The sequence below is a fragment of the Rhodnius prolixus genome, unplaced genomic scaffold (assembly GCF_049639745.1).
Source record: "Rhodnius prolixus isolate KJV_2025 unplaced genomic scaffold, Rpr scaffold_2, whole genome shotgun sequence".
Classification (NCBI taxonomy): domain Eukaryota; kingdom Metazoa; phylum Arthropoda; class Insecta; order Hemiptera; family Reduviidae; genus Rhodnius; species Rhodnius prolixus.
Genome location: NW_027411592.1, coordinates 65,059,852 through 65,074,965, shown reverse-complemented (window position 1 = coordinate 65,074,965; position 15,114 = coordinate 65,059,852). Strand labels below are relative to the sequence as shown.

Here is a 15,114-nt window from a genome sequence, read left to right as displayed (position 1 = left end):
GTTAAAATTATATCCCATTCTAAATCTTATACTTAGTTAAATTTTAACTTGGAATTTTTCATCAAATTTCAAGGTGTTTCTTATGTGAGTTTTTTTACAATTAATTGAGTCGTATGCAGATCTCGTAATAGTTAATTTTCAGACATAATGTATATGTATTCGGGAATATATTAAAAACAGTTACAAAAAAATACACTTAACATCTATGATTTTTTTATGTTTTATCTATCTTCATAGCATGTGTACATTTCTTTCATTCAAAATCGTATTTTCATTTCTTTTTTTACTTCCCTCAAATCCTTCAAAGGCAAAAAATGGATTAGCCACTTTTTCTCGAGATTCTGGCCACTCTAAGGGTATCCCATAGCTAGTGTAAGACTTACCACAGCACCCAATTAAGCCACGGAATCTGTAAAAATTAGTTTTATGTGTACTACTCTAGATTATGTACAATGAACCCTAGTTTATCATCTTCACACAAACCAATTCTTACTGGAAGACTATTAAAACTGTTTCCAGTAGGACAGTTGTATCAAGGGTTGATCGTCAAAAACTGCACCGAAAAAGCGTAACGTTGAAAAACAACCCAACTTTGACAATTTTTTTTTTTTCTCTTTTAAGATAAAATTCCCGTAAGTTTCTTTACAATAAAGGGCAAATCCCTCCTTTATAACTGTAATTTATTTTTGCAACAACCCAGATCTGATAGATTTTAATGAGCCAAAAACGGCTTTTTCAAAATATTGACCTTGTTCTTCTTGTAACCTTTTTTTTGTAAACAACGTAGCGCCTAAACGCATGAACCGATTTTCATGAATGAGGTGTCATTCGATTCGGAATTTTATGTAGATGTGCCTTTTTGGGGGGCGTCTCGACGCTGTACATCGAATGGGAGAGGAGTTAGCCCCATTTATGTAGGGCCCCCCTCCAAATATATTTTTATAAAATTCCCGAAAGTTTCTTTACAATATAGGGCAAATCCCTCCTTTATAACTGTAATTTTTTTTTGCAACAACCCAGATCTGATAGATTTTAATGAGCCAAAAACGGCTTTTTCAAAATATTGACCTTGTTCTTCTTGTAACCTTTTTTTTGTAAACAACGTAGCGCCTAAACGCATGAACCGATTTTCATGAATGAGGTGTCATTCGATTCGGAATTTTATGTAGATGTGCCTTTTTGGGGGGCGTCTCGACGCTGTACATCGAACGGGAGAGGAGTTAGCCCCATTTATGTAAGGCCCCCCTCCAAATATATTTTTATAAAATAACTAGTTAGGGATTACGGAGTCCGCATTGATGAATAATAATAGGCAGATTATATTCGCACTATTTTTATGTTTCTGACTGGATTCCAATATGCATACTTCTATCATTAGAGGTTGATTCTTCAATTAGGTGTAATGTTTCTGTCAAATACTACATTTGCTAATTCACACTAGTAATTATTGAATTCTCAACACCAAATTGAAAAAAAAAAAAATCAACCCCTAATGATGGATGAACATTTGAAACTGGTCAGCAACATGAAAAAACATGCTTGCTACGACCGATAAAATCAATAATAAACAAGCTTTCTTGATCGCAGTAGATTTGAGCTTTAAATTCATCCAAACAAATATAATTAATGTACACTACTTACTCATATTCGCCCATGCAACTAAGAATGCAATGCATCAATTAAAATTCAGCCAAGTAATTTGTGCCCTTTTTTGTTAAAAAAAATTCTTTTACATAATCTGCCACCATTTTCTGTATTCAAAAGATCTATAGAATATTTTTCAATGATCTAAACACAGTCAAAAGAGTATTTAGGACTTGCTAATTTCCGGAAGTGCCGTTATTAGAAAGATGTTTTCAAGAAAAGTTATAGGTTTCATTTGTCTTATAAAGTTTAAAGGAAATCGTACGCCATTTCTTTTCTTTTTTAGAAAATCGAAAAATTCATTCAGTAAATTATTGGCTTTGATCAAACTTTTGGCTAAAAGCATATGATTTCATACGAAGAGTTTAGCGATTGCAAAACACAAAATAGATAATCTACAGGATTATTCCTAAAGTGCAACAGAGGAACAGATTTCTCTTTGGACTTTCCTAATGAGCAGATCTTTGCACTTCTGCTACTTTAAAGCCCCTAAATGTGAATACAAAGGTACAAATGATCAATATAATGAATGGTAAAACAGCAAAAGCCATCCTAACAACATCAACCCTACTAGAATAAATTCAAGCCACTAAAATTAATATCAATACCAATTAATATCTAAAAAACAATTACAAAAACAAAAAAGAATCAACAATCACAGCAAACATTAATTTATGTGATTAAATGCTAATAGCAGTTTACTGGACTTATCGACCCAATCTTATAGGCTGAGATCACTGAAATTCCTGACAGCTGTGACTTGTTACGGGGAAAATGAGGTGAGATGAAGTCAGGAATGCATTATGACTTTGAGCAGGCCTTGTTTAAAGAAATAATGCGTAAATCTTTCGGGGTATCAGGGAATGTATTCAGGAAAAAAGGTAAAGAAGGCCCAAAATGGGGTACTTGTATCCCAAAAAAATAACAGAAATCTAACGTTGCCGTGACAATGGTAAGTAACCATCTCCAAGACAATTCAAGACAGCAAAGTTTGATCTTAAAAATTGGGAGTATTTTTTGGGAATTAGAGAAGCCACTGAAGCACCTTTTTTCATCATTCCCAAAATCCCGCTGCTTTCATATTGCTCAGGATGATGCAGCAGAATCTTAGGAGATACTCCGGGGAATGAAAATAATCGATAATCACACAAAGGACGATCGTGGATATTTTCAGTATTTTTAATGCAAACATGCAATGGTACTTATAAGAGACGTTGTAATTTTCTAATTTTTATGTGTATTTTCTTTCCAAAATTTCGAACCAAACCACACAAATTTCCCATTTCTTTTGCTTACTGTTCTTAAACTACACGGTTAAAAGCATAGAATAAGTTTGGGGCCGAAATAAAAATTGGCAAGAAAACTTTTAAATATAGGCTGTTTTATAATCAAAAAAATAATACATTTATTTATTTATTTATTTATTTTTACATGTAACATGCACATTTATTAATATTTAATTATTTACAAATTAAATTTAAATTAAAAAAAAAAAAGTTACAGCCTTTGTGCAAGGAGGAAATGGCCATGCAAATTGCTTCTTCATGTTTTGCTTTGTATAAAATCACGTACCTTTAAGTGTAAATAAAATTTGAAGATATTCCCTGAAAAAAATTTCGTTAAATAAACAATTTGAAACAAAAAGCATATCAAATTATTACAAATACAAATTTTTTAAACAAAAATTTACTTTAAAAGGTCAAAGTGTTTTACGAAATTAAGTCAAAAAGTTTTCTGTGGTTAACAAAAGAATGGAAGACGGAGCTATTTAGATGCTAAAATTCAGTACTGAATGGACTTTTCTCTTTACAGATTTTCTACAGATTTCCTTTAAACTTCCGTGTCAGATCTATAACTTTTATAAGAATATTTTTTCAAGAAAGATTATTTCTAAGGATAGTTAAGAGTTGGCTTTCCGCTGAAGTTATTATTTATTTGAAATGTACGATTTTACCACCTGTACAATGCTAGTAATACTAAGATACGTTATACACAAGATCCACAGTAAAACACGTATTTATGCTATAAATATTTTCACTTCTAAGTGATTAAGATCACACAAAAAATGGAAAGGAAATTATGAAATAATTGGAAAATAATACAATTTAATCACACATCACAAATAATTATCAGTGCATAAAAGTACGAAAATGATTTAAAAAAATTTTTTCAACCTTTAATGGCTGCTTATTTTTGTAATAAAATTAGTTGGTAATTATTTAAAAAAAAAAAAAACATTTACTAGTTCGCCAAAAATTAAAAAATAACATATTGTTTGTTATGCAGTCAATGAAGAAAATTGTAAGATACATATAATAGTTTTTATTTTACCTTAGGTATGATGATGAGATGTTATAATTTTTGGTAAAACCATACACAATTACACAAAAAAAAAAATCTCATAAAAAAATAATAAACTTGAAAAAATTAAACTAAACCATAACCCGTTTTAGATTTGACCAGTTAACCAAGTTAGAGTTGAATGTTTTGTGTTTCTCTTAAATAGGATACACTAACCAGCTGAAACTTACAATGATGCTATTGTAAGATGTTGATATTTTTTTTAAAGTAATTAACAAAAGATTAATAATAAATTCATAAAATTAAATACAATGAAAATGATAAAATTAAAACGGGTACTTATTTCATTATTTTACATAAATGCTTCTGAAACTATAGTACAAAAGGCAGTGACTATCTGGCGTGTTAAGTTGGCCCCCAGATGTTACTTGAACTTGTTTGAATAGGCAAAATGGCTGACGATGAATTACCTTCGGGTTGGGAAAAACGATTAAGTCGTTCTACTGGTATTTTATTAGTTTATTTTTAAAAATAAATTTCGTGATTAATTTTTGTTTTTAAATTTTTATTATTGGTGTTAGTTTATGGTTACTTCGTTGATGGTTTCCTTCCTTGGTTTTCTGGTTCTTATGTTAAAGAAGAAAAAAAAAAAAAAAAAATAGGCGTTCTTTATAATTTCATTTCTGCAGTTATCCGTGATTCATAACTTTTACTGATCAATACTTCTTGTTTGTTTTTGGTGTTTTTAGTTTAGTTTGAAATCAGTTTTATTGTAAACATTACTTTTCTTCTATTAGCGTTATTTAAATAACCATGTTTCTTGCTTGGACTTGTAAGGCTTACTTATTTTACTTCAGGGATACGTTTTTGTTCAATCAGTGAGAGATCTCATACATTATTTTGTATTTAGTGAAATTATCATTTTATTTATACAAGATTTGTGTATGTATTTATAAAAGTTATTCATTATTAATTTTTTTTTTTTCATTTAATTCAAAACGAAGTATATTATTTGGAATTATTTTAAAAGAAATATGTTCTTCAAGATTGTTACAGGTATCTGAGCAGCGATTCAGTAATTTGGGTATTTTTTTTTTTTAATTTCAGCATGACTTCGATATACCACGTCTCTGAAAATAAGTTTATACGTTTTAAAGTCAAACTAAATAAAAAGTAAATCGATCTAGACCCAAAACACAGGCTCTTTTATTCAAATTTTTAAGTTAAAAATTCAAATTTGAGTAAAAGCAATTCGAAAAGTAATTTTCAAAGATCATTTCCGAAATTAGTTCGTCACAAAACTGCTTAAAAAGTGTTTATTATCTTGAGTATACAAAAGGTAAAAGTTCAACAAAACCAGTAAAAAAATTAAAGAAACTTTATTAATGAAACTAAATTCGTAGCCATTCGCAATTTACTATCAACTTTTTTTTTTTGGGTTATGCTACAAATATTTTCATTGAAAAATATGCCGGTGTATAGGTTTGTATGTTTAGCCAACGTAAAGATAACCTTTTCGTATTAATTTAACCTTACTCATGGGAGAAATACGCGGTAAAACTTTAAAAAAACAATTTTGAATTTATGCTACTACATAAAGTAAGAATGACTTGTTTTAAAAATTGTTGGTGTTCGACCGTGTTATGAAATTTCTTTTTTTTTTCTGGCGTTTCGATAATCAGTGATAGTTATCATAAGGGAAATGATTAAATTATGAATAATAATGAAAAATAAAGTGGTTACATTGGCCTGTGATTTTACCACAATTTAAGTTTACTTAAACAACTTTTACGAAGTGATATATCCATAGGCCAACAATAACTTAAGTCTTGGAAATGCTTTTTTAAGTTTCTATCGGTTCTTTAAAGAGTTTGTATGAAGTAGATTACGTGTTAACAATTGCTGCCATTATTTATTTTAAATTTGATTCACATCGTGGCTATTCTTTTTGAACGAATTTCTTTTTTTATTTAATTATTTTATGGCAGCTTTCTTCGTACAAAACATTAATCTACTTTCCTGAAATTAGACTTCGTTTACAGAAATTTCTTTGTGCCTTATATTCAAGATAATTATTCGTTTAACGGAATGATAGATATGCGTTGCATCCATGAATTATTTCTACAAGAACACACCAGGTTCAAAATACCATTCTATTCTGTAAATAAGGTATAGAATGTTAACAGCTTTCCATTTAATCTGAAAAAAAAATACAAAATTCTTTTCTGCTTAATGTTATTTTACAAAGTAGAATAAAGTTCTGAGACTTGCTTTACATTGTTAGTCTTAGAAACATTTTTCTGATATATTTCGGCTGTCTAGATGTACGGTACTTGATTTTCTTTTAGTTTTAATGAGTAGCCAGCATCTGTGAATTCTAACCAGATAAAAGGAATGTGTACTTAGAAAATTGGTGGTAGCAGGAGATCGATATTTTCTTTTCTTGATCAGGTATTGATATTTTTTTTTAAGACCATGTTAGAGTAGATTTCCTTCAATGAAATTTTAAAGTCTTTTGTCAACGTTAAGTTTGCCGTTGTAATGGCTAAAATGCTATATTCACTGCAAAACTTAAATTTTGGGACTCCTTGAGATGTAAATGTTTGTCTTTCGAAATGTAACATTTGTGTGGTGTAAACCCAACTGAATATTTTGCAGACCCTCTGTCTACTGTTTTAGATTTTTTTTTTTTTTTAACTTGGCATTAGCACAGAGTCACGTTTAATTGTTTACATTTTATTTTAGGTGAAATAGTAAACTAAAATTTACTTAAACTCTCCTACTGTCTGAAGAGAATGAAATTCTTTTCATGACGACACTTCTAAGTTTGCAATTACTTATTGTTATGAACGAAAAAAATGGAGAAGCATTTATTTTTGAAATTCTGTCAAGTAATTGCCCCTATTCGCTCATATTCTGGACAAAGCAAATTGCCCAATTTGTGTTTTAACTCCCAGCGATTCCTTCTAAAGTTGTGGCTCTGTTATCTTGAATTCTGTGGTATTAGCTTATGGTCCCGTCATTTGCTCTCGTCAAAACTGTGTTCTTACGTTTTACAATCGACCTTCCAAAATGTCATGGTGTGTGATCTGTCCAGAAAAAAGATTGATATAATAATCCATTTTGATAGACCCTTTTATGCCCTTATCAGCAATGGGTTTTGTCCATTTCCAGTTACGTTTACAGGCGTCTTGACCCTATAGTAAGCTTGCTTAAATACCTTTGCTAAGGCAGAAAAATAATTGACCCTTGAACCTAGCTAACAAACAAGGTGAACGAAATTGGAAGTTCAGAATGTTGAAACTCTTGAATTTAAGGGGAGATTTTTTTTTTACTAATAACAATATTTACAGATTATTATTCCTGAATCTAAAGCAAACCCAAAAGCTCTGCAGAAATGACGTATATTTCACTTTTAAAAAAAAATACAAATTCAACTTCAGGTAATTTTAATTCTACTGCATGATCCTCTCGTTTGGTCATAAATACCACACACTCTCATCCATTTTGGGTCTTCGAACTGTCCTCTTTTTTTTAAAAAATATCCATTATTATTAAGTAGACAGAATAATTACCACATTAATGTATTTATTCAAATATGTTGGTTAAAAAGTTATTCATCATTTTCTTTTAAAACAGTTATCGTTTTAGTAGTACTTTCATTTTGTTTTCTTTACAATTTTTGTTTTTCTTGTGAAAAAAGAATATAAATTATAAACCGGTGATTGCTGAAGGAAAAGTGATAAATTGTTCAATTAAAATTTTACAATAAAATTCATTTATTTATAATGGATATTATGTGATTAGATTACAGAAAATAAAACCATGTATCGTTTAGAATAACACAAAACATTTAATTGTTCTGTGATATTCTTGAATGTTCAAGATTAAAGCGATAAATAATAAATGAAACTGAACGTTTTTCTAAAAAGATTTGGGTACTTCAGTATTGAGTAAAGGTATTTTGGATTAAAGATTCTTTAATTGAGTTCAAATTCAGTGTTAAAGTTCATCAGTTTTGAAAAAATGAAATTTTGGTTCAGTAATTTAATTTTTTTTCAATATTTCACTTGGTAGTTACGATTGTTTCACAAATAGTTTCGAAGAACTTCACCAAAGTAGTTTGGAAATCCTAAAATGCTGGTATCTTTGCTTTTATTTTTTGGAGTGTATGTAAATATAAGTTCTGTTTGAATGGAGTAAAATAAAGCAGAAGCCAAATTGAAACTCATGACTTAAAGACTTGTACAGAAAAATATATTTTTTTAAAAAAAACTCCTTTAAAACTAAATTATTATTATTATGATTTAAGGCGCGACAACATCTAAGGTTATTGGTGCCCGGAGCTTTTTTTTCAGTGCACTGCCGGCCTCCGGACTGTGTTCTCTCGTTACAGACAACACTGTCCGTCACCGGAAAAGAAAATCTGAGGATCAGCAGCTGGATTCGAACCCGGGACCTCCGCGTGGGAGTCTCAGTACGCTAACCGCATAGCTAATCCCTTCCCTTTGAAACTAAAGTTTTCCTTTTTAGTAGTTCGAATGGTTGTTAAGGGTTCTGGGCAAGTATCCTAATTGCTTACCAAAAGGCTTGCTACTCCTCCCTTAAAGGGAAACAAAATCACAGTACCAGACCAGGTATGTAGGGTCAATAAGTACTTAGTATTGAAAGTATCCCTTAATTAGATTCAAGCCCATCACTAGAGGACCATTGGGGAAGAGATGGATAAAAATGATTCAGGGTTGTCAGTTTTCAAAGTAGATTAAGTTGGCCTACAGAGTGCAGTTAATGTGTTCCCAGGTATTGGTGTTGAAATTAATTTATTTTTTCTTCCTCTTATTAGGTGTAATAGGAGAAACCTTTCCTTGTATAAGGAGTAGAGTTCCGTTGTTTTTGGGTCCATGAAATGATGCTCTCAAGTCTCGCAAGAATCTACCAAGTTCTTCTACCGCAAACTAGTGGTTGAAGACCAGACCAGGAGTAAAAGAGATTACTAACACCTTTCTTGGTCTGTATAAGGATTCAAGAAATTGTCCCTCCTGTTATGAAATATGCAGTGGAGATGTTTTCTAAGTCTATTGTGTTCTCCAAAGATTAGATAGAGTTGGCATGAGTGTTCAGTCTGATCATTTTTCTTTATCCAAAATCTCTCCATTATTTTCTTCCCTGAGCTATCCTTTTCAGAAGATACTTTGATAGTTCTTTCCAATTCTTTTTTTTTTTTTTGACTTCGCCAAAAAAGGGAGCGAGCAACTTCTACGTTTTGAACCAAACTTATTTCTTATTTATAACTTATTTACTTATTTCGTATTTATCTCTTTATTTAGAGTATTCCACTTGCAACTTCTTCAAAACATGTGGACGCTGATGAAATCTTATGTTTCTTGTATCTATCACTTTAAGCCTAATAATAGGCTAAATACTCATCAAAAGTTCTTGTTCAAGAAGCTTAAACCATAAACGAATGTAACCATTTTATTAGGCCACTAATACAAATAATAAGAAAATGTTTTATAAAGGTTTGATTAAATCTAATTTACAAATTTTTTTAATGCTCTCCATTTTCTGTTTCTAGGACAGCATTACTATTTAAATGTTTACACTAAAGAAAGCCAATGGGAACGACCAGATAAACCTGCAGAACCTTCTTCGTATAGTGGAGGCGGTCCGGAACAGGTACAATGCAGTCACCTGTTGGTAAAACATGAACAGTCACGTAGGCCGAGCTCTTGGCGTGAAGAAGTTATCACCAGATCTAAGGATGAAGCTTTGGAACTTGTTAAATGTAATTAATTTATTTTATTTTATAAAAATACTCATTTTTTGAATTTAATTTTAGAGCCAGTTAAAGCTCCATTTTACGTTTCAAATATCTAAACATCCACACAGACTTGGAAATTCCATTTCTAGGTCAGGTTGCAGGAACTCTCTATAAAAGTTTTCATCAGAATTTGCACTATCATTCCAATCCTCTTGTCCACCGCCATTTATCATCTCCATCACCTTCCAGCTCATTCTCCCAGACGATTAAAATCAGCCAGTGGCCTCGAGATTTTCTCCTCTCCAAATGCTGGAGACGACTTAGGGAGTGTTATCACTGGGTTAACTTCTCCCCTCAGTTAGTGGTGTCAGTTATTATCATTGTTACTTATAGCGTATCTAGCGCTGGTGTAACTTAACAAATAATTTTTTTTAAAAAAAACTTATAGTGCTACTTAAATTGTTGTAAACAGATTATGAGAATCTGTCCACTGTATTGTTCACGGTGAGAAAGAAGTATTGGTAACGAGAAATCTTAACTTCGTTTTATGATATTTTCTAATCTTTTCTCTTTGCACTTTTAGCATATTTTCATCCTAGGAAACAGAGATCTAAATTATTTTCTAGCAAATATTATTTACCAAGTCTAATTTTAGAGAATCGTGTTTGTTTTTTACGAATTGTCCTGGTAGTGATCGCCTGGTATTTCCCAGTAAATCCTGACTGGGGTCTTTCCAATGGAACTGCGTGATTTTACACTTATATAATAGGGAGTGCAATGCATTCCTCAAGGTTGGGCTTGTTTTTTTTTTTTCCTTTTTTTTGGCATTGTCTTTCGCCATACAGCCAGCATCGTCTAGGTCAGGGGTCCCCAAACTACGGCCCGCGGGCCACTTCCGAAAGGGGCATCTCTTTTTTCATTGGTGGTCAGAGAGAGGAGGAGCACTATATGTGGCGGTGCCGCAAAGCGCTGCGTCGCTCATATACATTATTATTTCCGATGACGCGGGATGTACGCGTTACGGTTCTGAAAACAAGTGTAAAATTTCAGCAGAAGTAGGGAAGAAAGGCAAAGCCACTATAACTAAACCGGACATTGGACCATCTCATTAACCAAAGGCAGGTCCATAGTTACCACATAAATACTGGGCAGTTTGGTGATTTAAATTTAATTGTTCTTTATTTGAAATATTTTTTTTATAGTCCGGCCCTCCAACGGTCTGAGAGGACAGTGAACTGGCCCCCCAGTGTAAAAAGTTTGGGGACCCCTCGTCTACTAGGTGCTTATCACTAGAATATCACTCACTCTCCATTCTTACTTATAAATACATTCGCTTCACACATTCATCCCTCTACTATATACAACTAATTACATAAACTACAGCTAATGGATGGATCAGTACTCTAATATTCCTGCCATTCTTATGGCTTAACCTAAGTTAAAATCACGTAATCCTTCTCTAATCTATTTCTTCCACTCATTCTAATTGGCTATAACTATACAAATACATTCATATTTCATTGCTAGCTCTGCTACAGATTTAAGCACATAGATGTTGCTGGAGAATATTATGTCTTCGTAGCGAAATGGTGCATCCTAAATACCTGTATAAGTTGTCAAACATTCGTCTCCTTTCTACTAAATAAAGTGGACATATCCATTATTATATTGTCTTGAAATCCTCCTCCTCCTCATTGCAATCTACGCAAAGAGGAGAGAGGACCTTTGTGCTTGTTTCTTGTCGCTACGAATGAGCTCAAGTTAATCCGTAAGAATGAAGACAGAATCATAAGATAGCCCGCACAACCTGTAATTTTTCTAGAATATTCTTATAGTGTGTCTTTCTTTTGCGCTTATACATTTTTCTATTCAATTTTTTTCACAGCTTATCGTGAACAGATCACCAGTGGCAAAGCTTCATTCGCTGAATTAGCGTTGAAATATTCCGATTGTAGTTCAGCAAAACGTGGCGGCGATCTAGGACCATTTGGACATGGTGCTATGCAGAAACCATTTGAACAGGCAGCTTTTGCTTTGAAAGTTGGTGAATTAAGCGAACCAGTGCAGACAGATTCTGGAGTTCATATTATTTTGCGCACAGCGTAAAAAAGCAAGAGGTTGCATTTAAAAAAAAAATATAAAAAGCTTCCAAAAAAAAAAAGTATATACAAATAATTAAAATATTTAAAAAATTAAAAATGTATATTTTGTCCAAATTGCGCTCAGTACTTCGTGATTCCTTTTAACATTGCCTTTTATTTTATTTTTTTTTTTTTTTGGAATTTGTTTACTTTATTTAATTTTTTTAAATAGAAAAAATGCGGGCGCTTCGTTTAAGTTATAATTTTAAAAAGGCAAAGTTTGAGGTTTCTGAAAAAAAAATTTCTAAAAATTTATTGGGCTGTTATAAATTGCTTTTTCTTTTTTTTGAGGCCAATGTTGACCACTAAATTGAAATAAATATAGAAATTTAAAGTGTAAATCTCTTTATTATTAGAAGAAAAAAAAAACAAGCATCTTTTTTTTGCATAATTGAGACTATAGTTCTTTAAATTTAAATTTACCAATAGTTTTGTATCTTTTCATAGCTTCTCTATATATTTCCTAGTAATTTTTTCACACTTTTTCTTTAAAAAGAAAATCTAAAAAGATAACCAATTTTTCCACATACTATCTCTTTATAGTATTTTCTCTATGTCGCTAATCTGTCAAATTTCTTTATATGGAAAATGTATTCACTTATGCGAGAACATGCAGATGAATTTTGTTAATAAAAAAAGATTATGGTTTATCCAAAAATTGTTTACGTTCAAAATTTTCAAGATTATTATTTTAAGCTAATGGTGTTTCTTGTAAAATTGACCGTTTTCGAGGATCAAGAATTGTTTAAAGTTCTAGAAATAAATCGAAGAGCAAATTTACGATTTATATTTTCAACTTTTAGAGCATTGTTCATCTTTCTTCTTTTTTTTTTGGTGACTGAATCATTTAATACAAATCTTAAAACTATCTCTTCAGCTAGATAGAGCAAAGTGCAAACCCTCCTGGAACACCAGGGATTAATCCCAAGGGATTTCAAGCTGGATGCCCGACCAATCGTTCAAATCCTCCTCACATATCCAGTGCAAAACTTACATGATCATCCATACCCCTAAACCTAGAAACCTAAAACTTAAAAAAAAATACTGTTCCTGATACTTCTTCTACTTCAGTATCCTATATCCAAATTGAACTTAGGTAAGTTGGCTACTTTTACTTTCTGCAAAGATACGATCTTTCGTACGATAAAGATCGTATCAATGTGCTGATTAGGGTTTGTTTTTTTTTCACGAAGTGAGTGGAAAATCCTGTTATTGACTTTTCTTATGATGGAGCGAGCCACTGTTTGTTTTTCTTAATTTTTTTTCTTTATCTATGTAAGTGGAAATTATGATTCTCTCAACACACCCAAAATATGATGAACCAAATTGTAAAGATTTAGTTGGAATATTATTCAAAAAACGGGCAATCTTAAAGAACATCTTGTGCATAAAAATTATCAATATTATCCAAGCATTGCTGTTTTCAACAATCAATTCAACACAATGAAATGTGCTTTCTTTTAGATTTATAGCTGAATTTATTTATTTCAATATATATATATATTTAAAATTATACGTTTTAATTTAAAAAACACAAAAAAAGACCATTAAGAATTACTTTGTAAAATATTTTTTTGTTGCACTAATTTCATTTTCACTTCTAAATGTCTTAAAATTTATTGGTTTATTTTGAAATTTTACTTAAATGTAAACAAATCCTGCTGTACTTTTCAAAATGATCTAATTTTAAAAATATGAAAACTAGTTATTAAGTATTTCTAAATTATTTGCATTTTTTTTTTTTTCATTACGTTTAATTTTTTTGTTTTTTGAAATAAAATTTTACTAGTTTTAGAAAACAGTTACTATAAACCTAAAAAATTCTAAGATTTTGTTTTGTCAGTTTCTGATTTTTAAATTTGAAATTACTATTTAAAAATAGAAACCAGTTCCAAAGTTATGTACAATTTTCATGTTCATATATACATTTATCGCTGATTTTGTACGTCGCAGAAACGGTCCCGTTTTTCTTCCTCCTACTTCATAACCGTGCAGGATTTTCTATTTTGGATTTTCATCGGTCATAGCTTTTTTTTTGGGAGGGAGGGCTTTTGAGTTAGGAAAACTAGTTTTTTTTTTACAAAATGGTGTGAAGTAAGTTCAAAAATTTCATGATGTTCAAATTTGATATTTCGCTTAGTTCCCTGCAAAGGAATATAGGTCATCTATCAACCGTTTTTTTCTCATCATAGGCTTTGACGATTTTCTTTTAACTTAGTGTAGTAATGTTGATCTATAACTTTACTGGGAAACTTTTCCAGCGAAATTCTGATTGAAGGCTCTTTTCCGGTGAGAGAGAGCCGATGGTTAGGCTTTTCTTTCCGTCTGCATAAGTTTATTTATAATCAAATGTGAGACTAAATTGGAAGAAATTCGTCTGTTGGGAAACTATCTGAATAGATTTTTCCAGTATTTCGTGACTTTTTAAAAAAAAAAATATCCGAACACGGTTACTGTCCAGTTGTAGATTATCAACATCAACTCTTATATTGCTATTCATTATTTCTGGTGACTGATTCATAGTTTCAATAGGATGAAAAAAAATAATTGCCATTTCAGTCGTGATACATTTATTCTGCCCTGAGCTTTCGACCCCTAGGGACTAGGGTCATCTTCAGAGCTAGTTTACAAAGTAATATTTTACATTTATAGGGTTGGTGTGTCTTCTGTCTTCCACACAACCTAACACATATCACACTCAGTCCATGAACAGACAAGACAGAAGACACAACAACCCTAAAAATGTAAAAATATTACTTTGTAAACTAGCCCTGAAGATGACCTAGTCCCTAGGGGGTCGAAAGCTCGGCAGAATAAATGTATCACGACTGAAAACTGGCAATTATTTTTTCATCCTAACTCTTATAATTGTGCAAAATATGTCCAACTGATTCGATAATTGCTTAGCTTGTTGGTAAATTGCTTGCGAACAATTTGGATTCTTCGTTTTATCTCAAAAAAATAAAACAAATGTTTATTTTAGTACCATTTCGGCATAGTGGGTCTATTTTGAGCAAAATAATATTGTCGCTTATTTTTGGTATCGTAGCATGCATCTATTTCCTACCTGTTTTGGGTTTTCATTTATCATTAAAGATGTTTCATTTTTGGTACCAAGATTTTTCACTTTTCATACATTAAATTCACTAAAATTGCTGTTGTAACAGACTACCCTTAACAGATGTTCTCTTTCTAACAGCACTTACAGATTGCTCTAGGTGATAAAACATTTTTGTCTGCTACAAGAGAACACAGTCCGTACACCAT

The 15,114-nt window shown here is 31.4% G+C and overlaps 2 protein-coding genes across 2 annotated transcripts in view; one reads left to right on the top strand and one right to left on the bottom strand.

Moving 5' to 3' along the window:
- Nucleotides 1-4,171, bottom strand: part of Evi5 (ecotropic viral integration site 5) — a 130,341-nt gene extending 126,170 nt beyond the window's left edge. The window contains exon 1 of the mRNA XM_074117073.1: nt 3,976-4,171. The gene's annotated coding sequence lies outside the window, so the exon portion shown is untranslated. The remainder of the gene's footprint in view (nt 1-3,975) is intronic.
- A 134-nt stretch (nt 4,172-4,305) lies between these two features.
- Nucleotides 4,306-13,646, top strand: LOC141448607 (peptidyl-prolyl cis-trans isomerase NIMA-interacting 1-like). Its single transcript, XM_074117094.1, has 3 exons — nt 4,306-4,451; nt 9,521-9,730; nt 11,592-13,646. Exons 1-3 carry the CDS (start codon nt 4,397-4,399, stop codon nt 11,810-11,812), a joined length of 486 nt encoding a protein of 161 aa, XP_073973195.1. The 5' UTR covers nt 4,306-4,396; the 3' UTR covers nt 11,813-13,646.
- The last annotated feature ends 1,468 nt before the right edge of the window (nt 13,647-15,114 follow it).

Excerpts from the sequence above, each read along its gene's own strand:
- LOC141448607 (XM_074117094.1), top strand. The coding sequence starts at position 4,397 with ATGGCTGACGATGAATTACCTTCGGGTTGGGAAAAACGATTAAGTCGT. Across the intron at positions 4,452-9,520 it reads ACGATTAAGTCGTTCTACTG|GACAGCATTACTATTTAAAT; the intron begins GTATTTTATTAG and ends TTCTGTTTCTAG. Across the intron at positions 9,731-11,591 it reads AGCTTTGGAACTTGTTAAAT|CTTATCGTGAACAGATCACC; the intron begins GTAATTAATTTA and ends TTTTTTTCACAG.